This window comes from Glandiceps talaboti, chromosome 12, assembly GCF_964340395.1.
Source record: "Glandiceps talaboti chromosome 12, keGlaTala1.1, whole genome shotgun sequence".
NCBI classification, from domain to species: domain Eukaryota; kingdom Metazoa; phylum Hemichordata; class Enteropneusta; family Spengelidae; genus Glandiceps; species Glandiceps talaboti.
The window spans coordinates 20,401,675-20,427,313 of record NC_135560.1 but is presented as its reverse complement, the minus strand read 5'-3'; the positions used below and the strand labels follow the sequence as shown (position 1 = coordinate 20,427,313).

The 25,639-nt window shown below is 35.6% G+C and overlaps 2 protein-coding genes across 2 annotated transcripts in view; both read left to right on the top strand.

The window, feature by feature from the left end:
• The first annotated feature begins 712 nt into the window (after positions 1-712).
• On the top strand, positions 713-5,980 carry LOC144443083 (aqualysin-1-like). The gene is made up of 8 exons (XM_078132457.1): positions 713-838; positions 1,063-1,212; positions 2,678-2,810; positions 3,414-3,523; positions 3,890-4,031; positions 4,384-4,568; positions 5,083-5,254; positions 5,838-5,980. The coding sequence occupies exons 1-8, from the start codon at positions 713-715 to the stop codon at positions 5,978-5,980; spliced, it is 1,161 nt and encodes a 386-aa protein (XP_077988583.1).
• A 1,743-nt stretch (positions 5,981-7,723) lies between these two features.
• Positions 7,724-25,639, top strand: part of LOC144443082 (ADAMTS-like protein 5) — a 50,558-nt gene continuing 32,642 nt past the window's right edge. Inside the window, exons 1-4 of the mRNA XM_078132456.1 lie at positions 7,724-7,781; positions 7,996-8,244; positions 8,828-9,123; positions 9,516-9,659. Coding sequence (XP_077988582.1) covers positions 7,724-7,781; positions 7,996-8,244; positions 8,828-9,123; positions 9,516-9,659 — 747 coding nt within the window. The remainder of the gene's footprint in view (positions 7,782-7,995; positions 8,245-8,827; positions 9,124-9,515; positions 9,660-25,639) is intronic.

Below are 25,639 nucleotides of genomic sequence, written 5' to 3'. Positions count from 1 at the left end.
TTGCTGCAATAATTGTACCGTTCGTTTCGGTTTTGAGACTTCACTGGCTTCCAGGAATTTACTTAGTATCCTGTCATTCAAACTTTGAACTTTATTTTATGATGGAAATCAAGATGAACTATGGACACAAATAGCCAGGGAATACCCCGCTTGTAATGCGTATTTTGCAGGTAGGCTTCCATCAGCGCATTCCCGATTTTCATACATGCACGGTGACCACAGGGTAAAGGACAAACATCAGTTTTGTTCTCACGATTTTCCGGATTTCTAACATTATTTTCTCTATATTTCAAATAAAGTTTTAAATATTGCCACCCACAACTATTGTTTCCTCTCAAAAGAAGCAAATTATCAACTTTCCTTTATGAGTGGGAAGTACAGTACACTAACGATTCACCTAACCATCCAAAGATATCTTAACCCTTGACCCCATTTTGGCGTGATAATCATAAGGAGGCAGCAGTGCCCGAATTATCCAGATCCAGATCTAGATCGAGATGGAGTAAAGGTTGTCACTAAGTGTATATCATCATAGTCATCGGACTCAGAAAAATGCACGTTTTCTGTGTGAATGGACCCTATCCTCGCCAGGTGTTACTCTTTTTTCCTTAGATAACAAACTGGGTTATCTATTGTTGATATTATATCTACTATTTTGGGATAAAAAGAAGCTTCTTTCTGTTTCCAACATTTTGCAGTGGTACTGTACAGTATGGCGTGTTCCAAATTATTGTTGTTGTTGGCAAGTTGTGTCTGTACAGTCCTCTCTGCCACAGCACCTCTTTATAGGAGTAACTCAGAAGACAAGATTCCAAACAGTTACATTGTTGTGTTAAAGGTAGGCGGATAAATTGGGGAATCGAGAATATCCAAATTTGGTGTTGTTGTGTTGCGTTGCGTTGCGTTGCGTTGCGTTGCGTTGTGTTGTGTTGTGTTTGACTTTATTTACTCACGTTTTAAAGCATCTTGTGACATATCAAAAGATACGTTCTGAAGAATGAAAAGTCTCCCATATGTTGCATTAATTCGACTCGTAATTTATATCACATCGTTTATTTGTAGGATGCGTACAATGTAGCCGATTTGGATGACGTCATCACTCGACTGGAACAACGAAGCAAACTTTTCAAGTTGAATGTTAGATTTCCAATCAAATACACTAAGGTGTACCGAGGCTTTTCGGTGGAAATTCCTGAGCATTTCCTACCTATGGTACGTTTATCTTTCAAGAATGCCAACCAAAATTAATAATCGTTATTAATAATATCAATTCTTTGCGGGAGCATTGGCGTTTTCTGGCTTTGTGCCACCTTGAGTGTTTGCAATCTCGGTGTGTGTATGTGTTTTTCCTGGAAATATTGGCAAGACAGTGGTCAATATTATAAGAAAACATCATGTAAGCAGTTAAAGCTACCATATATATGACTCTAAATTGTCGTAAGATATAACAAAACAAATCAGTCTACTTTTTTGGCTTTGGTAACTTGAGTTTGGCTGGAGATGACGTTGTAACATCGACTATCCATACATACCTGATATTAATGCAAACACTCATGACCACTAGAAAAACCTCTAGAATATTCGTAAGTTGAAATTTATTCTGGAGGTTTTACTACTGTATCAACTTGATAACATTATTTTAAATATACATGTAGATCGTTAGGATATGGTTATAGAAGCAGAAGTACTAGTTCATAGGACACGAATTGAAAGTTAAAAACCTGTTGCATGCTGCAAGGTTACACCCTTTTTCGGGATATATGAAATGAGGGATAGAAAGGGGGGTACCGTATTTGGTATATGTTTTCATGTTTATTATAGAAGATGGGAGATGAACCATCTTTAAACTTTATATCTACTTAGTTGATAAGGTTGAAACTGACAATATTTGGTATTTGATTAGTTGACATAATGCATCACAGTGATGTAGTAGTAATGACGTCATTGGTGAACAAAAGTTTACCATAAATCAGGCTACTGTATGATATCCCACGTTTACAGATTGCTGTACCTTGTACCTTGTATGCATTCAATCAAAAATATATGTATATAGACCTACAGATGAACTATTGTATGCATTCAGTCAAAATACATATATCTGCATAAGAACTAGTCCCCCGGAACTAGTCATGTATGCTTGGCAGCCTTTAGTCTAGTCCTATACCTGTCGACGTTTTCTACGATCACTGTCATCCTCACATGGTCGTAGTAATCGTAACGCGTATAGGAAACTAGACTAGGCAGGTTTGGGTTCGTGGGCTTAACCACACACAATCGTGAACAACGTAACCCGTGTCCTTTACAATAATATGTATTACGTTCGAATGGGTGATGGTGAGGGTGAATGATGATGTCATAGACATTTCCATAAGGCTGTAGGCCTATTGGACATCACATGTACAACGACATTTTGTCATTTTGAATTACTTATTATTGACTGTCATAGGGTTATTACTACTCGTTTTATGCACAGTTTTGACACTTTACAATAGCGATCTTGGCATTTTCTCATTTCGTGAAGAACTTGTGGTCCCGTGGTGGACAGTCCTTATTCATATATGTTGTTTCTTCACAATTGTATTTTATCTATTGCAAAATGACTGATGGCACTTCAACCTCATCCACCCCACCATACACTTAAGCTTCCACCCAACGTGTATTCCTATTCATTTTAAAGATCCGCTCTTTGGAAGAAGTTGCTTATGTACAAGAAGATGCTATCATGAAAGCTTTGCAAGACCCAGTTGCTTGGAACCTTGATCGCATAGATCAACGTGATCTTCCACTTGACAACGTTTATAATCCAGCAGGTATGACTCTGAGTAGTAATTACAGTTAACAAATCTCACTCTCACGAGATTGGAAACAAGAGGAAAATACTGCTAACTTACCTCCTAATAGTTTATTACTTGGTAATGGCATAGAAATATTTATCACAACATTGTAGGTGATGACATTGTCGACACTGGTACATGGTGTATTAAAGGTACACACACGAAGAGTTTAATGGAAGGGTAAAACTGAGATGAGAGATAGACCCACTTAGTCTAATATGATTTAGTTGACTATAGACTGTATATGGCTTGACTTACATTGTATTTAGTTGACAGACCTGCCATATGACTGACAAGGGTGGGGTAATTTAAACTCTCATATCTTGATGAGAGTAAGTAGCATTTTGCCAGATTTTTATACAGGCCAACTTGCTTCTTTGTTATGTTTGTAGTGGAGTGGAGTGAAGTGGAGTGGAGTGGAGTGGAGTGACGCTTGAGTCTATTTATGATTACCCCCCCCCCCCTCTAAAACAGGTTGGAACTCGTTGCCGAGCAATTGATGCCCCTGAAAATCCTGGTGTGACTACTTTACTATGAATTGATAATTAATGAAAATGACTATTTATCACATTTTTGTAGGTGATGGCACGGGGTCCAACGTTTACATTGTCGACACTGGTGTAAGGTACACACACGAAGAGTTTAATGGAAGGGCGTCTTTCTTTTATGATTACGAATCAGGCGGTGACGTAAGTATCTCAAATTTAATGAAAAAGTATAGTTTGTTGATATAGATATCCAATAATACTAGTATTGAGTGATTAATGTTTAATTAAACGATGAAGGCAATTACTACCAATTAATGAGATTTTAATGGGGAACATATTCCGTATCTAGATTTTAGTGCACACGGTAAAGAAAAGTGAAGCTAATGACATTACTGTCAGCATCCATGATTCATTGAGGTCCGACCGATCATGACATTGACGGAGGTATGCTCTACCCAGCATGCTCTACAGTCATTCGTTTGGTGAAGAAAAAAGATGTTACCGATATATGTAACGAACGACGCTTCACTTTATTTAAGGATTATTATGTATTTGTGTTAATTTTAGGGATCGGATTGCCATGGACACGGTACCCATGGCGCAGGCGTGGTTGGTGGACTAGTTTATGGCGTTGCAAAAAATGCTAACTTGTACAGTGTTCGTGTTTTGAACTGTTTTGGGGTTGGGTCAACAAGTCAGATCGTTGCAGGTGAGTTAACAGATATGTAGGAGAATTTCACACCGGTCATGGTTGTACAATCTTTCTATTACATGTATAACTAAATGCAGAAGCAAGTCATATATACGTAAAGGAAACGCACCAATGATGCACAAAACAAGAACGTGTCAACATATAGGGTGATTGACTAGTTCTTTTTCGGATCGAAGTTAGACAAAGTGCTTTCCTGTCAACTGTTACATGTTCAATGCAAATTTACCTCTCTTACACAATCTGTCTGTCTGTCTGTCTGTCTGTCTGTCTGTCTGTCTGTCTGTCTGTCTGTCTACTGTCTACTGTTTCACCCTCCTGTATATCTGTCTGTTCGGTTTATTATACATAGGGTTAGATTATATAGCTGCAAACGGTCAGAGCCCTGGCGTAGCATCACTGGCGATAGGTGGCGGACCAAGTACAGCGTTAGATGATGGCGTACGTCGACTGGTAGCAGCAGGTTTCCAAGCAAGCATTTCGGCTGGAGGCTCTAATGCTGATGCATGTAATTTCTCACCAGCAAGGGTTGAGGAGGCGAGTGTCATTTGATATGTATATCATCCAAACAAAGACTTTCTGTAGCGCCAGTTCTTTCTGTGATAATTTTAATTACTTAGATACATGTATCAACCTGTCAAGGGACACACACATTTCTCATTCATAAATTGTAACAGATATTGAGTTGTGAAGTTTGCATTATTAATGAACCTTTTTTGGTCAGAACTGTGTTTGAGTAATAACCAGGGTCAACTGGTTTATAGTTTTCTCTCTCTCTCTCTCTCTCTCTCTCTCTCTCTCTCTCTCTCTCTCTCTCTCTCTCTCTCTCTCTCTCTCTCTCTCTCTCTCTCTCTCTCTCTCTCTCTCTCTCTCTCTCTCTCTCTCTCTCTCTCTCTCTCTCTCTCTCTCTCTCTCTCTCTCTCTCTCTCTCTCTCTCTCTCTCTCTCTCTCTCTCTCTCGCGATTCGGGACAGAAAAAAGTGATTGTATACAGTAACGATTTTAGAATCACGTATCATGACATTTCCCTTTCATTAATTATGATTCCACAGGCGATAACAGTTGGATCCACGGACAGCCAGGACAATGTGTCTCCATCAACCAATAAAGGTCCATGTGTTGACGTATTCGCTCCAGGTCAGTCAATCACCAGTGCATGGCACACCAATGATTTTGCTTATGCTACTATTAGTGGTACATCGTCATCGGCCGCCCATTCAGCAGGTAAGAAGGCCAACGTTTGTCAGACTTAGGGGTTTGATACGGTTTCTGTCGGGGTAATATTCAGGGGAGATATCCATTCTACTCGTCAAAACAAATCAATGTACATTGTCGGACTGTTCTATGACTTTTCAATCTATATGTTCAGTGGATTTAGTTTGTGGTGAAAAGCCTACTTAAAACATTCTACCCTTGTTTGTTTGTTTGTTTGTTTGTTTGTTTGTTTGTTTGTTTGTTTGTTATATAATTTTAGTGTTTAATTAAATTGGTGAATATTTGAAATTTTAACATTGCTTCGTTTTGATCACATATGAGCTCACATCTCTATTCATACACACATTCAAATACTCTTATATTTCGTTTCAAAACAATCATTTTCAAAATATTCTAAAGACACTCTTTTCTTTAAATTTCCAATAATTTTGAACATAAACTAATTGGTCCAAACAATGAGCTTGTTTAGTGCCATTGATCCAGTTATTAAACTAACTGCGCTTCAAGTATTCCAAAACCGTTCATTAGATAGTCGTGTGAGAAATGTTGTAATAATGATAGCTTTTGATTTTATATCTTCCATTTACCATAGGTGTTTGTGCCATTATATTACAAGGAAATCCCGCCTTTACTGCCGAAGAAGTTAAAAATCAGCTCACCGGGGATGCTACCGCTGACAGGCTCAATAATGTTCCCGCAGACACCGCTAACTTGCTTCTCTATACCAGTGCTTGATCGACAACACAATTGTGATCCGTGCTGTATTCTCTAACGACAACAGCTTTTAATAAGCTTATGATCGAGGGGGGGGGGGGGCCTTGTGCGAACTTACTAAAATTCCGGTCAACTTATTATTGATCTAACATAAACCATCAGCTTTATATCTGCATAGTACGCGCTTTTCACGAAAATAACGTCTGAAATATAGTAAAATTATCAGCTGATAAACTAAGTATCCAGCTCTGAACACTATTATTCCAATCTGAATAAATAAACGTCACCACTGAAACTTGGCAATGACTACAATTTATTAATAGCGTCTGGACAGCTGTCAAGAGGAGACCGACTGAGGAGGGTATAATTGTTGTGAAATGTAATGTAGTCATTGCTTGACATCAAAGATTTGATAATTGCAAATGTATACATTCACATATATGATATACGTAAATAAATGGTTAGCATTAAGGTATTGTCATGGTCTCTCAAATATGTCTCAGACACCTACAATTTTCTTGGGGCAATGATAAAACGTGGTTTAGTAAATATGCTTTTGAATGGCTTTGACTCTGCCTTATTATCCCACGTGATACTCGTTGACTGAGCTGCTTTATAAGCTTATCCCACGTGAGACCCGTTGAATGAGCTGCCTTATCCCACGTGAGACCCGCTGAATGAGCTGCCTTATCCCACATGAGACTCGTTGACTGAGCTGCTGAGCCCCCTCCCCCGGACTTCGTTTCAATATCAGTCAATACGGAAAGATACGAACTTATTAAATAAATTTGCTATGGTGTAAATTTGATAAGCAGAGAGCTTTCGACTGCAAACTGTCAGTCCTGTCCACTCTATTAGGGTAGGCAAGGGGTAATTTCGCACTTCGTAAACAGGTAATTTTACTTTTCGTAAATTGTAAAACGTTGCAGTAAAAAGTCCCTAAAAAATTAGTAATTCAGTGGTCGGCGTACTGCGTAATCAACTGATTCTTTTGACTGTAATCCGTAAAAAGCACCACTTTTACGTACATATATAAGAAGAGATAGAAGTACAAATACCTACAACTGTTACAGTAATTGTACGACGTTTGAAGGATTCAATACAGGCAACACTAAACCGTGATCGTCCAAAATACCAGTACAAAAATGTATTCACAGCTACTGTCAATTAAAATGTGCATATATTCAGGACTTTGCCCAGGACAGATACCCTGTACGACTCGATCCATCCCACACTCAGTCGCTCCGATCACTCGTTCTAGTCGATCCCACCTAGTTTTACTATTTTACTGCTGCTTTTAGAATTGGTTATATCCCCCCAAAACATAATCAACAGAGAATAGCAAAAAAAAGTTGCATATTCAGTAAATTATATAGAGGGCCACTGACTGCTCATCGCACCATCTATTATGTTTTGCCATGAGTACAAAGGAGTTGCAAAGGGGGTGAAAGCATTTTGCTATAAATCAAGGTAAGCTTGGGTAGATGTACATTAGAATGTTCTTTAATTCTATCAACTTTCCAGTTATATTGTAAAACGTAAACTCCAATTCATTTTCTTCGTAATTCTTAAATTGTTTTTATGAAGTTTTAGAACATTTTATGGCAACACAAACACTTGCTACATGGCTTCTGTATTATTTACGCCAACACATATTAAACAATAATCGCAACAAATAAAGGTTTCAATACACATTTTTTTGAGTTGCGCTTGAAGAATTTTTATAAATATATACATAAATATATAAGTACCACAGTCAGCTGTATGTTTCTTGACACAGCTGGCAACAATGGTGCTTGTGTATTCGATGTCACTATTATAGGTTAGTCCACTTCCATTTCTAATCAGTGAAAGTTGTTATTTGAAATCACGCAGATACTTCTGAGAAGCTGCCATTACACCATGTTCACTATCCTAATAATTTCAATAAATAGTAGTTTGTTGTTGAGCCTTTTGAACTGCCACTGCTCACTACTTGCTTGGTCTCCACGCACTGTCCCAACAACTAACCATTCTTTCATCTACTGTTTGTTTAGATGAGGTATCACCAACAGCTACATGTTTAGATATTACTAAAACAGTTCCAAGTGGTCCATCGGGTAATTCTATTCCAAACTACAATATCATGGACGTCAGTGACAACGTAGATGTGACGTCAGATATTGCTATACAGTGTAATCCACCTGAGGGCAGTGTTTTCCTATTGGGAAGTACCACTGTAACCTGCACGTTGCTGGATACAGCTGGCAACAGCGGTTCTTGCATATTCGGTGTCACCATTCGAGGTTGGTGAAATCATAAATTTTTGTGTTTAATTCAAAAAGTTTCTCCTGCATAGATTTGAGTCTGACAAAATGTGTATACAATTAGTAAGAGTTCCACTTGAAATGCTAGCAATGCTAAACCACAATAACTTCACTTTTATCTTTTTTTTGATTACAACCTTTCTTTCGAGCCTTCCAACTTTTCGTGGTTTTATGAGCTCCTTGAGAAAATTTTATCATTTATATGAATTGTCATTATGTGAAACTTTATTTGAAATGTGTGGATGTTTTTTTCTAGAAAACGTTCAGCCATGGGGTGGATCGTGTGATGTGGCGGAACTAAAAGGTACTCATTAATCATTTTGATATATATATATAAGTTTAAACTATTATTGACAGATTCCAGTGGAGCAAGCAAAACAAAACAAAACAAAACAACACAACACAAAACGACACGACATGACACGACACAACACAACACAACACAACACAACACAACACAACACAAAATAAAACAAAACAAAACAAAAACAAAAACAAAACCCGCATTCTCACTGAAAGATGACTACTCCCACATAAAGCATAACTATTATGGTCATTTCAGATATTCTACTGCTACAACAGTTTATAATAACGTGTGTAAACTGGCAAGATGAAATTGATGAAGGAATGACAACAACGTCATCTTTCGTTGATATTAACAATAATACCATTGGTCTAAAGTATGAGATCAGACAACGGGCGGTGGGTAGTGCTGAGACTGAACAGTTAGTGTATACATCCACCAATTCTACATCGCCACCACTGAGCTTGTATGCCGATCTCAACTTCAACTTTACTGTTGAAGTGTTGGTTAAAGTCATCGATGGATTTATAGCATTTGCTGTATTCAAGATGAAAGTACAGGTTCAAAGCCTTTCTTAATTATCAGTTTATATAATTTATATTGAGATGGTCATGGAGTGTCTAAAGATTGTTAGCATGCACAGTTGTGACGTCATACCAGGAAATTATGCAATTAGCTGAAAAACTATCACATACATGGCATCTCGACTACACTGCCTGTGGAGGAGAACTCCGAAACAATAAATTACGTTGACAGTCAGTAAGCATATTGCTCGCCAATACAATAACAAAAATGGGGACAAAACAGAAAAAGAAATATCACGTTGATATAGTATCTACAATTCGGTCTCATGAAATTTTAGAAATGGTTGGGAAACATTACAAATATATCTGATACCAATAAATTGTTATTTTCAGTACCATTCATGTTGCTTCGTCTCTTCAAGGTTGAACCTCTTATGTATGAAGATATTGTGCCAATATTTGCAAGTTATCAGTCAACCCTGACTTTTATTCTGGACATTGGTGATGAGCTTCTCAGATACAATGTAATACAGCTTCTTACAGGAATCATCGTCGACAAACAAGAGGTACCTATAGATGTTATATAATCTTTCATTTAGAATTGATAGATTCGCTAAAAAAGGATCCTCTACTTTACAATTGAAATATTATATATTTTCGAATCGTACCTTTAGAGGATCCGATTTCTGAATTTAGCCTGTGACAAGTATTCTTCCTAAGTTGGCTCTCTTTAGTCTGTTACTTCTTTATGGCCGTAAAGCGACTGTCAATGTTTGGGTTTGGATGTATTGTGAATCACGGTGATCGTGAGGAGTTTTTGTTTGCTTTATATAGTTGTTTTACTCATTGATGTATCTTCAGGCACTCCAAATACATCTAGTTATAAAATGATTATTCAAAAGTCTCTAAATCAAAACAAACGAGCTGTTAAGTAACACTGCAAGGACAATCTAAGAATCGAGTGACACTTCTGCATTATGTGATTCCATTCACTTTATAGCATTTTATAGTAATGTATACCGTGCAATGTAACCCTTTCTCCTTTTCTTTTCCTTCTTTCTTGTTCTTACTCAACTCTCTTGGAAAATTAGAAAAAAAAATAAAATAAAAAAAACAATAAAAAAAAACAAAAAAAAACACTGCAATACTCAAACTCAATAACATATATTCCCCATTTTAAAGTAATGTTTGTACTTATCTAGTCAGTAATTTGTTTTACAGGAAATGTGCGCGAAATCGCTGCTAGGACTAGAAAAGCAAGATGTGACAGAGGTAAAATATATTATTAATTCAACCTTTAACCTTTGACCTGATATGTAAATCAAGATTGACTGCCTGCCTGCCTGCCTGTCTGTCTGTCTGTCTGTCTGTCTGTCTGTCTGTCTGCCTGTCGGTCTTTCTTTCTTTCTTTCTGCGAATATCTTTCTCCATTAGAATGAACTGAAATTCTTTTCTATCAACAGGTTTGTGCGAAATGGAGTACAATACTTATTTGTGTAGGGTACCATCCCATTGATATTGTTTTCCCAAGTTCAGTAATGTTCTAGAATCTGTCGACAGTAATGTGACCAGAACAGTAGACGGGAACACGAAATCGACAAATGGCTAAGATTATTCGATATGACAACGGGACTAGTATACATAGTCCGAAGATGCACAATGCATACCATATTTGTGTACGTGATAGAACCAGCGCCCTCTGGCGTCATCAGATTTGAATATCCCTGTTCATTTAAATTTATATTGTACTTGTAGTTAATTGTTACGAAGCATCTTTCGTCTTTCTTTACATCAAGTGTGAAATGTATCAACAAAACAGAAGTGGTTTATTTTCTCGCGGGGCTCTTGTGTTGACATGCTTTCAAAGGTTTACGATATTGAAACATCAAACATTCATGACTCTGAAATAAATCTGTATATACTTTTCATTGATTAGGTGTACTAATTCAGAAGGTCAGCGGAAGTATTAAATTCAGGGTGGTATAATTTCTAATCAATTCTGTTAAACCAATCTATAGGTTGATACTATGTAACAAATTCTTCGTATTCACAATAACAATCATATGATCTGCGTGTAAGGAAATGGGCACGACTGTGATTTATTAGATAATCTCGGTTGATCAGAAATATCGTAATAAAACATTCCAACGGTGTAGCAGTTAGAAGAACGACAATGAAGCCACGTATGGTTCATCACCAATTCCTGTCCATGGAGATGGAGATGTGTCCAGAGAAAAGCGCAAATCACCTTTGAACTTGAACGAGGTCATTTGCAAGTGTCACCATGGTAAGAAAATCAAGCAATACTTTGGAAAACAAGACATTCGCACGAATAACATGTCCCTGGGTAAAAAACTGAGACAGTGAGTATATAATATGACACTGTCATTTCTGATGAGTAAGTAAAAGGAAGATGGGTTTTGTTTCTGGCGTGAGTTCCAACTGTTCAACATCTGTCTGCATAAGAGAGAATGTAAATGCATCTTTATACGAATAAATAAGAAGATCATATTTCAAAAGTTTTATAAGGAAACAGGACATTTAGAGTGGATTTTCGACAATTGAAAATATTCATTGGAAATATTACTGAATGGAAAATGCTTGAACCAGAGAGATATATAATATTTCAGCTGTGTTAAAAAAAATTAAATTTAGAATAGCACTGTCAAGATTTCTTCACATCCTTTGCAAATTGAGAGAGGATGACACAAACACATTCGTGCTGACCAAAGATTATGTGAATACTGTATTACACATTATTTGTACTGTATTGAGGACGAGCATCATTTCTTAGTAATTTGTCTGCATTATAAGGACCTTAGAAATGAGTTGTTGCCAAGGTGGTTTTGTTTAAACCCTTCCTATGATAAATTTCATTTCACTTTTGAATTCTGATAATGTAACTTATTTAAATAACTTAGCTTCATTTACTTATTTTGCAATGAAAAATAGAGAGGAATCTCCCTCTATGAACTGAAAGGTTTGTAGCATTGTTTGCTCCTTGTGCCTGTGGCCCTATTGTTCTGAAATAAACTGATTGATTGATTGATTGATCGATTGGTTGGTTGGTTGGTTGGTTGGTTGGTTGGTTGGTTGGTTGGTTGGTTGGTTGGTTGGTTGGTTGGTTGGTTGGTTGGTTGGTTGGTTGGTTGGTTGGTTGGTTGGTTGGTTGGTTGGTTGGTTGGTTGGTTGGTTGATTGATTGATTGATTGATTGATTGATTGATTGATTGATTGATTGATTGATTGATTGATTGATTGATTGATTGATTGATTGATAGATAATTGGAAAATCCAAGATTTCTTTCAAATCCAAACGCGATGTTGAATACACACAATATATCGTCTCAAACAATACAAGGCTATTTCGATTTCACAATCAAATGATTCAATTATGTTGCGCTCGGGGGCAAGTATTGAAAGTTATGTAATATATTTAAAAGTAATTTCCAAAGATAGTTTAGAAAACAAGTTAATTGTTCTACTTTTCAGTTTGAAGAGATTGGGTACTTATACCTTGATTGTCTGTCACTATTACAGACACTTCATGTTATAGACATTACAAATCACCACATCTCATCAGAGTCTAGAGCACACATACTGGATACACAGTAGGTATGGGCAACTAAAGTTCTCTAACATAACATAGCGATTTTACCATTATCTGCAATAGTATGCTACTATACAAATGTTACGGACAAAACCATGTTTGTGTCACGTGCAAAACTGTTTTTAGGACTACTTGGTGTCCTCCTATGTATTTCCGCAGACAAGGAAGCACTGTCTCTGATATTTCTAGATTCAAAAGTTGATAGTTCCATTAACTTATTGTATTAATGTATAAAAATGACTGTAAATGGTAGCCTTAACCTCATGCCAAACATTACCTAATACATTATAATACATACATTATATACATTATGGTCAGTATAAACACAAAACCAGTATTAATAACGACAGGCCTACCAACAATAAACCCTTACAGTAAAGAAATACCTTGTACACAAATCTCCTTGTATGATAAGAATTATAAGGTATACAAAGAACAAATTGTTTCTACATCTATTGTGAAACTTTATATTGCTGCAAAAAAAAAATGATTACGTCTAGAATATTAAAATCCTTATATTTTGAGAGCATCATCATTTTTGAAAATTAGCATTTTTGGACCTATTTTTGTAGGCCAAACAGGTGTTGTGGTATACCACAGACAAGTAAGTATATGTGGGTATACAAACGAGGAAGAAACGTTCCTGTCTTCTAGAAATAGCTATTGTAACATAGGGGAAACTAAATAAAGTAGTTGTTATCATTGTGAAATAGCGTACTTACATAAGCTGGATGGCGAATGTTTACACAGCTAGGGGCTCTAAGTGTAACTGGGCAATTAACACCTTATATATGAACTAACTGATAAGAACTAAAAATACACCTTGAGAATATATTACACTAAATATTCATAATATCATCTTTTTGCACGTAAAATTAGTCAAAAAAAAACATGTTAATCTTCGTATATATGCCTCCAGTTCCCTGTGGTATGATCTTGGGGAGGTAGATGATGAGTTTCACCATCTTTTGAAATGTTAATATTTCGATCAGTAAATCAGAGGCATGTAGGATTTTTACAGACTTGTAGTTCGGGCCGATATTCATGTATATAAAATAAATGACCTAAGTATAAACTAAAAGAATGTCAACTGTGTACTTACTTTGAATGACTGGCCCCTGTATAAGGATGACCTCGGACGGATAGAAGCTAATCAGGTGGACTCAGACTTCTTCCATGGGTCTAAAACAAACAGAAGCACGTATATATTCATACACAAAGAAACATGACAATTCATTTATAAGTTTATGACGAAAAATATCAACACTTGCAATACTGAACCAAAGTTTAATATCAATATTTTGCGCCGAAATAATGAAAAGGAAATGCTGTATGTAATAACTCCAGATGATAACATCAGGTAGATAATTGGAAACGAGTGAGCTTTTGATCTATAATAGCTTGACTTATGTAGTTTAATACGTTTCATTATCGATGTCAACAGTGGCTATAAAAGGTACGTCCGATCCCGGAACGATTTTTACATGATTCTTTTCCCACGATATAAGAAAATATATAATGTTCATCTACCATTAAAGATTTGTTAAATCCCTAACGTATTAAAATGTGTATCTTTACACAAAATGATCTCTTTCTTTACAATTGTCTAGATATATAGAGACACCTGTTATCTACACAATCAGGTATGAATGAATGAATGAATATATTATAGGTAACCCTGCGTAGGTAGATAAGTCGTTTTAGTTAGGCGAACCGACAGGTTGTAATGGAAATTGATACTGTCTTCGTAATTAACCACATGATGGATGAGGTCATTACAGACCTATTACCAGCAACGAATTCCATGTAATACTTGAACACAAGGACAATTTTTGCTAAACATCAACAGAATATATGCTTTATAATGAATACCCCATGGGATGTTGGCCAAGGTAATCTTTGTCTATCACTTTCTCTGTCGACAAATCTCTATTGCAGCCCATTTCCATTATTTGTTGCCAGCGTACTTTGTTGTATTTGATCATATGTATGTATGTATGTATGTATGTATGTATGTATGTATGTATGTATGTGTGTGTGTGTGTGTGTATGTATGTATGTATGTATGTATGTATGTATGTATGTATGTATGTATGTATGTATGTATGCATGTGTGTGTGCCTGCATATTTACGTGCATGCATGCATGCATGCATGCATACATACATACATACATACATACATACATACATACATACATACATACATACATACATACATACATACATACATACATACATACATACATATTTAGAGATATTTTTAACAAAATAAATGTTTTAGTTTGCTGATATAGCGTTGTGTAGCTTTACGAGTATGTATCACGTATCAACAAAGATCTAAAGTGAACTCTAAATATTAATTGTAAGTACCTAGTTCATCAATAACATATCTCTCTTCTTAATATAACGTTTGGGAAATGTAACACTGTGTACATCTCTCGAGAATACTAGTAAACAGAATGACACGAAGGGAATAAAATATTTTTTCGACTTGCAGATGCAGGCAAATTGATATTGAAACATTTATCTTTTCTTCATGGAAACAATGAATTTTTGAACAAGGCCAAGAGTAAAAATATCGTTTGTTGGCTGTCCTGGGCAATTAATATTGAGGGCTTGTTACTTTAATATTAATGATTGAAAACTGTAGTATATATAACGTCAAAAGACGATGTGACTGGAATACTGTACTCATACAACACTCTTTTTTCAATGTAGAGATTTAGTACGAGGTTTGCGAATTGACTGTTATATCTACAAACAATAAAGGTTGTATGAAATATATACCTGAAGTTAAAATGTTTAAATAATGTCTGTAATACTAGAAGAAGATCGTCTGCTTCGACAACATATTATATTTTCGTGACATTTAAATTACAGTGTAGCATTTCGCTTAGCCAATAGCAAACGCGGAGAAATTGTAGCAATATTACTTTATTGGTGAGATTAAATGAGGAGGTGTAGCATTAGTACAATAGAAACCTGTTAACCTAAAACGGGATATCGAATTGCTCGACAAAAATATCAATAGAATTGCTACATTTTATCATCTGGCTTGATGCAAATCTTACCAACAGTGCTACATTCTATCACCTGACACTACAATAATCTTTCTAGCATTACATTCTGTCGTCCGACACAACAAACAGTTGTTATACATTTGATATATTAATCCTTTTAATATGCAAATCCCAAGATACCTTTTGTAAAGAAAGATCACCCCAAGATTTCTTTTGTAAAGAAATGGTATAAATGTCCGCTAGACTATGGAAGACTGGTGAGGACATCGACCCGCAACAAACCTGCGACTTGCATAATTGCGAGATGCGACTTGGAAACTGTGACCTGCGACTTGCAGAACTACAACCTGTGATTTGCAATTGACTAAATAAAGACACCTTGTCCATTCTTCTCCTCTTATCTAAATTAAAACACCCTAATAGCATAATTAGCATGGATCAGTTACAGGCGAAAATTTGCTTTAAGTGTAATCTTCTGGGAGATTATCACACTGAAGAGTCAATCATGCACACACTAGTAGGGAATAGAGTTAATACATAAATGAGTGTAATAATCTCCAAGAAGATAAGAGATAAAGCAAAATGTTAATGTAAGTGATCTCTTGCCAATTATAAGATTACGAGTGTTTTAATTTAGATAAGAGGAGAAGAATGGACATGGTGTCTTTATTTGGTCAAGAAAGAGAGAATTAAATACAGCTGAAAGACAGAAAAGTAGCCAGGGAAGGAGGGAAAAAAAGTTTTATATCACCACAAAACTCAATATCACACACCAAATAATAAATCAATCGATTACATGCTCGCTGGCCCCTGTGCTGCAACTTGCAAACTGTGATCTGCGACTTTGTGGCGCCAGGCGATAAATTGTAGCAATGTTTATGAGATTCTTATCAAGTCAGGTGACATTCTGTTTCATACAATGAAATGTGGCATACCGTTTCCGGTTTACTGGTTTTACATTACAATTTTAGACACCATATTTCACTAGAGAGATAAGAGATGGAATTATCTGTTTTATCTGTTTTCTTATTAATGTAAACAATTGTTGGGTTTTTTTTTCTGACTGTGTAATCAGTGTTAATTTGAGCAACTATAGTCACCACATGTTTTGTGTGATATGCAATTCGATGCTTTTGAAATTGATGAGTGGCAGTTTTCTTAAAACTATTATCTAGTCTCTCACCCACAACTTGAAATCGTTTTCCTTTTGGATGTTATCATTTATTTATTTTTTGTATGTTTATTTCTTGTGGGGAATATATTTCGAATTTCAAATTTTAAATTTCAAATTTCAAAGTAGAATAAGAAGCAGGGTTTGCTGACTTATTTTGCCATGAGCTAATTTCGCCGAATCGTCTCACCCACTGCTTAGCAAGATTAATTCGATAATTTACTTTAATGAAACGGCCATAAAAAAAAGGACGCAACAGGTTTTAAATGAACTCCTACTGTGTTTGATGACGTCAGTGGCAGGTGCGAGTTAGTGCTCAAGGTGTCGGGAAATCAAGACTGGCAAATCGCAGAGGGAGACAGTTTTACTGATTCAACACAAAAGGAGTCGAAAGTATTAACTTGGTTGAATGTCCCCTCCCCAGTTCGTACGTAAAATAGTAATGAAATTAGAGAGGCTTGGATACTGGGGTTGTAGACGAGAATACTGACATAGTAGGCACTGAGCTGGGTTGAAAACATAAATACTGACGTGATGGGCATTGACTTACAGGTTGTAGACATGAATAGTGAAAGTATGGGCATTGATCTTGGTTGTAGACATGAATACTGAAATAATGGCCATTGACCTAGGTTGTAGATGTGAATAGTAAAGGAATGGGCATTGACCTAGGTTGTAGATGTGAATAGTAAAGGAATGGGCATTGACCTAGGTTGTAGACGTGAATAGTGAAGGAATGGGCATTGACCTAGGTTGTAGACGTGAATAGTGAAGTAATGGGTATTGACCTAGGTTGTAGATGTGAATAGTGAAGTAATGGGTATTGACCTAGGTTGTAGATGTGAATAGTGAAAGAATGGACATTGACCTAGGTTGTAGATGTGAATAGTAAAGGAATGGGCATTGACCTAGGTTGTAGACGTGAATAGTGAAGTAATGGGTATTGACCTAGGTTGTAGACGTGAATAGTGAAGTAATGGGTATTGACCTAGGTTGTAGATGTGAATAGTGAAAGAATGGCCATTGACCTAGGTTGTAGATGTGAATAGTGAAAGAATGGCCATTGACCTAGGTTGTAGATGTGAATAGTAAAGGAATGGACATTGACCTAGGTTGTAGATGTGAATAGTGAAGTAATGGGCATTGACCTAGGTTGTAGATGTGAATAGTGAAGGAATGGGCATTGACCTAGGTTGTAGATGTGAATAGTGAAGGAATGGACATTGACCTAGGTTGTAGATGTGAATAGTGAAGTAATGGCCATTGACCTAGGTTGTAGATGTGAATAGTGAAGTAATGGGCATTGACCTAGGTTGTAGATGTGAATAGTGAAGGAATGGGCATTGACCTAGGTTGTAGATGTGAATAGTGAAGGAATGGACATTGACCTTGGTTGTAGATGTGAATAGTGAAGGAATGGCCATTGACCTAGGTTGTAGATGTGAATAGTGAAGGAATGGACATTGACCTAGGTTGTAGATGTGAATACTGAAGTAATTGGTATTGACCTTGGTTGTAGACGTGAATACTGAAGTAATGGGATTTACCTAGGTTGTAGTCAAGAACGCTCTGTGGAAATTATCACACGGTTAGTTACTAGGCTAACACAATGCGGGACTTGTTGTAGATGAGTTAGACAAATTGCTGCCACTGCTTTTTACAAAGAAAAAACAACAAATGTATATATCGTGATATGTATCTGGTGTCACCCGTCATTGCCTCAACACATTTCTTTGACGACATACAACGCAGTGAGAACGTCATCGTAAAGAAATCATTGTCTTGTATCTACCAAGATGATAAAATATATCAGAGATAGTATCTATTGAATAGATATGTAGGCACTGACAAACTAGAATAAGCTTGGTGGCATTTAAAACTGATTGAAAGTGATACTACATATGGCACCAATGAGTTAAAATTCTCATAGGCGAATACAAACAAAGCTCGACTCCATATTTCGATTGGTTCTAGCAGTCGAGTGGATTGAAAATTGCAGTATTGTACAGGACTTGTGTTAATATCATCTTATTTCAATAGATCTGGTAGTATGATTTCATGTTTCTACGAAAATTTTGCTCGTGTTTTGATTTGAATACTTTGATGTTAAAGTGCCATAAGCTAATTTTTAAAAGCTCTTTGCTTACGAGAAAATAGTCACTAACCAGATGTCAACTGAATGCCTCTCGTACGGGCAATTCCTTTGAAACTTTGATGTTTGATCCTACACACATTGTTGGATTGTATAGCTATAGCTATTATACACCATGTGCTCCTTAATTACATGAAACTATGACATTTGAAGTTTGCATTTTTAAGATACTGCCTAATTACCAAAAATCATTAATTTAGGCAAATGATTCTATAAAATTAAAATTTATGTCAAGAAACTTCATAAGACATGTGCACATTATTATGGTTGATATATGTACCAAACTATATAAAATTGAAGCTTGCATTCTTAACTAATTACCGAAAATGATTAATTATGCAAATTACTCTTTAAATCTAAAGAACTGTTCCAACAGGTTTTATAGGATATGTAGGTTTTGTTATTATTGATGTATGTGCCTCTTTATATTGAATTTGAAGTGTGTGTAAAAGATATAGCTTAATACTGAAAATCATTAATTATCCAAATTACTCGTTAAAGGTAAAACCTATGTCAATAAACTTCTTAGGACATGTGCGTATTGTTATGGTTGATATATGTACCAAAACATATGGAATTTGAAGCTTCCATTCTTAAGATAAAGCCTAATTACCGAATTATGCAAACCATTCATTAAACACAAAAAATACTCCAAGTGGCTTTATAGGATATGTGTGCTTTGCTATGGTTGATGTATGTACCAAATTTTGAGGAGTAGAAAATGTGCATTCTTTAGATATAGCTTAATCTCTGAAAATAATTATTTATGCAAATTACTCATTAAAACTAATGTTTGCACCAAATTATATTGAATTTGAAGCATACATTCTTAAGAAATAGCCCAATTACAATTATGTAAATGACTAATGTTCATTGGACGTTTAACAGAATCTAGTCAGTTCTTGTAATTACATTTGGAAGATGTGTAACAAGTTTCATTAGAATCGATATTTTTTTTAGATATCACGAGCACACACACACGCACGCACACACGCACACAAACACACACACACACAGGCAGACAGACAGACAGACAGACAGACAGACAGACAGACAGACAGACAGACAGACAGACAGACAGACAGACAGACAGACAGACAGACAAACAAAAGCATACTATTACCTCCTTATGTAAACAGAAACAATTGTTTAACAAGGAATCGTTGCCTATGTACGTGTACATGAATCTTCAGGTACAGGTACAATGTATTAGGCAATTTATATCACGAGCGATCTACATACAGTCATGAAACAGCTCTATGAATTACCCCCCCCCCCCAAAAAAAAAAAAAAAAAAAAAAACCCAGCACAAAGAGATTACATGGTAAACAAGTTTGCTAGTTAGGTAGCATAGACATAATCGTTCATGGAGGGTCATTAAGCTTACTATACTCTACCTCAGGATTAACCTAAACTTTGCAGTGCTAAAACGACGTCAGAACTAAGTTATATCTTCAGTATGTGTCAGGGCATATATCCTCCGTAAGCCAATACCAGATTAGGTTTATACATATTTAATGTATATCGAGTTTATAATACATGTACCTGTACTCCTGCTTGTAGACAGGACTGAACTCTCACATGTTGGGCATGTTAGAATACGGGTCAGTACATAGTGTGCTATCAGGAGGACTCCATTTTAAAGTTGTAATTTGGTTTAGTTTGGTATTTGTTTCTTGAAACATACACCATACACGAATAAGGTCTATGCTTGTGAAAATAGTTTTCATCAAAGTCGTGTTATGAAACTCTGTGTACTTCAGTGATGCGATTCGCTTAGGGAAAGTAGTTTGGTAAAGTGACTCGTATAATAACAAACTTGTTTTACTCGACAATAAAGCAGATTAGATATAAGATTTGTGCATATCCTCTGCAGCTATTGTCAGCTAAAAAAGGCACTCTTGAACATAAATGAATAAATATGTACTTGAATATATCTTTGGTAATAGCAACGACTCCAAAGCTATGTTTATAAACGAATATTTCTAGATCAACGATTTTTTACATGAAGAACATTTCTATCTATTTCAAATGTGAAAGTAATTATTTATCAATTAATGTCTATATTAAAGATCTAACGATTGTTTAAGGTGATTTTGGATATAACGAAAATCATAATTTTATGGTCCATACACCACCACAAAGGATTTTTCAATGTTTGACCTAATTTACATATGCTCACAGTGATACTACTCTGGGTGATCTACAGTACGTTCTACGAATACATTTTAATTGTAATCCTTCCTCTAACTCCGTTAGTTTACTACTGCTTGTAATGTAGGAGACTTCCCTTAATCAAAGATAAATATATTTTCTAACCAAATTTTTTAAAAACGGATGTCAGTTCTCTTAAAATGTCCCTTTTCTTGTAATAGTACATTTAACCAAATATTCCAATGTACTTTATTAAAAGTCGGGAAAAGGGCAATAATTTACTATACACGTAATGAATCGTTATCAAACAAACAAACGAACTAATAAATTAGAAACAAAAGTGCTAACAGAAGCAGATAAACAAACACAGAGGAGGAAATGACAAAACTTTATTACTATAAAATGATATAAAATATAAAAATAAGTTTATGTCTTTTCCCGTTGATTTTGGTGTTGATCTGTGATGTGTAAAGTGATATAAAGTGATATCGTTATCGTGCAATGATCATTCATATTAAGAATATTAATCAAAATTGACATATTGTATAAATAACCTTGACTTTAATGACTAGAGTTATTGTTTCTAATCAAGTGTACACATCAGATATACATATATTGTATAAATAACCTTGACTTTAATGACTAGAGTTATTGTTTCTAATCAAGTGTACACATCAGATATACATATCTGGTTTCCGTTTCTGCACGCCTACATTTTTTTATAAGAGTTTGTATCTGTGCAAGTCTGTCAGCACATTTTACAAGTCCCAATAATCGCCAACATCACATTGCTTAGATGACGACACTAGTATAGTTACTCAAACACCCTCGGTCTAAGACGTCAACCCTCTATACAAAATTTATGAACAAATGATCAAATTGATGAGAAAACTTTCAGTGTGTGGGAATGAAAATGTCATACAAGATCTCTAGTGTTGTATGGGCGACCGAACGTGAAAATGACGACGAAAGTCCGCGGAGGACAACTAAACACAACAGAAATACTAAAGAAATGTTAAACCCTGAATTCGCAATAAGAGTCGCGATAGAAAAAGACATTAATTAAAAAATAAATAATAAAAGTATACGGCGAATTTGGAAGTCGAAGATCACCACCAAACTTTATATCGTATTATATATATATATAAATTTGTCATGACATAAACCACAACACTAATGAAATCAAAGTAATTGTAAACACATAATGAGGTAAAAGTAAATCAAAGTAATTGTAAACACATAATGTGGTAAAAACTCGATAAGCTTATGATATGACCATTAAGAAAATAAATGAATTAATTATACAATAATGTTGCAACAATCAAAAGTGTTTCAACTACTTAGGTTGGTATATTACACTATTAAGTTATCATTTTTCTGTCAAGTTAGGTTGATTTATGGGTCGTAATTCGTTGAAATCAACACAAATGATACAATATTAACTGTGTTTGGTCATTAATCAGTGCGGACCTCAAACCTAAGTAATAAAGCATTGTACTCATTTAATTCTAGGTTCTCTTTTTAATTAAACTTTATTTTGGAAATCTGAAAGGACAACCGTGATTTTAAATGATTTTCTTTGTGGGGGGTCATGATATTATTGATTTACGTTCGAAAGCTGTCTATCTTGTGAATGGGAGACGGATATATTTATCACAATCATGATCAATCCACTCTTTTATTAACATTTTCACTGTTATGCATCCTATATCTATACATACATACATACATACATACGTACATACATACATACATATATACATGCATGCATATAGATATATAAACGGCACCTGTTAAATATAGTGTGCAGTCACACCCCGTATAGATTGATCTCAATTCCTATAGGATAGTTACTCTGATCTCACTCGAAGGCAGTAAAGCGTAGTCCTCACCACGACGACTCTAGACTAGCAAGAGAATGAATGTAATGCACGTGGTGCTGTTTATAGTCACATTCACTCTATGCATTTGCATTTCCTTCGGACGCAGACATGGGTATTCTTTGACTCCTTTCAAACAGAGAAAGTTTAAACCTCCATCAGTAACGAAGAGAGACGAACAAAGCAAGTGGCTGATGGCCGAAAATGGTTTCTTTCTTGGCATTAGTTCCTCAACAGTTTACGGCACCCTTCATGAATGCGACCAAAATGGTAAGTCTGTTATTTGGCTAATCCTTTCATTTCCGACTAGAGAAGGACACCCGATGATCATGAATATTTTGGCGACACATGAATCTTTCACAAACTCTCGAATGACTTAGCATCGTATCAAATTGCACACTTTAAAAGATTATAATTTTCTATGGATTCGTCAAGAACTGTACAGTACATCCTTGTTACATTTGCATTCTGTGGAAAAAATGTTTAAGGAGCTCGCTTATGCAACTAAATAACTTAGTATTTGATGGTTTTAAGGGTCACAAGTTTGAACCTCTATCTGTCTAAGTGTGGGAATGATAAATGTCTGAATTGGAGGAATATTTGGTTTTCACGAATGCAAAGACTTACAAATCTATGTGAATGAAGATAAGTGTATACATCAGAACATTAATGAATCACGATGAGTGAATTAATAAAGGAGCCATCCACATTTACCTTGTTCTCTAGCTATTGCGTTTCAAGTCACAGCAGGTACCTCGCGTGTATCATATTATATGCAACCACTGTTTCATTGATAAACTCCACTGTAATCGTGTTTTCCCTTGATAATTGTTTGAATGTCTTTTTAAAGTATGAGTTAACACTTGAAACAATTCAGCACATATAACTGTATAAATAGGATAATATATATACACAGCATTATAATGTGATTTCTATATCTCCATAGGTAAACAAATTGCTTGTATACATACATACATACATACATACATACATACATACATACATACATACATACATACACACATACACACATACATACACACATACACACACCCACCCACCCACACACACACACACATACATACATACATACATACATACATACATACATACATACATACATACACAGACAGACACGCACGCACGCACGCACGCACACACACACACACACACCCACACACATACACAGTTTTAGTACAAGTCTTAACGGTTGCAATGAGCTGTGACACATTAGTATTGGTTATCGACCTGTACTCTGCAATGTCTCTCTAGTTGTAGATATCAAATTTGCTTTACTGTTGAAAATTTTACAACTTCACGGAATACACCATAATCCTCTTACTATTGTCTGTCTCATCTTACTAAGTCACACGCGATTTAGCACCATTATGATGTAACTTACTTTAAAGCAACTAGAACTGTTAGGTCTAAGTAAAGCTCCATACTCTAGTTGTAAAACCGATGTTAGTTCACAATGTACTCATCAATCCAATTGCTGGAATTTATCTCTATGTTTAATCTTCTGTCTGTTAAAAATATATACCACAGCTGCTTGTTATTTGAACTATCTATTGTTCTTGATTGTGGTACTGTGTATACTGGATTGATATCCGTGTGTAAACAGTGTGATCAGGGAAGTACCCTACTTATTTGTAAACAGATTGTGTGTGTGTGGTGGGGGGGGGGGGTGATAAGGTTGGTGGTCCTAAATGATCATACCTAATGTGCCTTAGTGAAAATAACATGAACAAGTTGGAAACATGTACATGTTATGTAGGATGACGTTCAAATAACAATTGATATGTTAAACTGGCATTATCTTGTCATAATAATAATTTCATTCATTTTTTCGACTTACTTCATATGTTTTATCCTGTCCAAATGGTGATAAAGATGTCTCTCGTCAACAATTGTTAGGGGATCTGATAATGTTCTTTTACAACTGATCGGCTATGGATTAATCAACTTCAATGATGTTTGTACCCATCATTGGCTATATTACGTAAGTTATTACAAAGTCCTTCTAAAAGACGTAAACAATTATACTGCCTGATTGACTCACTCCTCCTACCTCGTCTTCGTGGGTTCGCTGTTTCGATTATAACTGAAACCAAATATACCATAAATACTTTAAACCGTGATGTGAATACACACGAGGAACCTGATAAAATATTGACCGTATGAAATGAAGATAACAATTCTATACTGTAGACTTGGAAGCGTGTTCTTCGATGACTGCATGGATTAGAAAATACATCTGCCTTTAATATTGTATCCCTTGAAGGTCAGTAGCATCGAAATGGTCCAAACATACCTGGAAGCCTGTGCTTAATATTCACAATTTCATGTCATCGAATAATGAATGAAAATACATCAGCTTTCTTTAATATCAATAAATTATTTTCACAATTAGAAAAGAACATGGGCCCATAGAATTTTCTTCAAATGGTGTACACAGCCGAGGTAAATACTATTTAGGTAGTGACCTAGAAAAACAAAGATGCAAATGGTGAAATAGTTGTTTCAGTTTTTATTCACGGATTTGCAAGGTTTGGACAT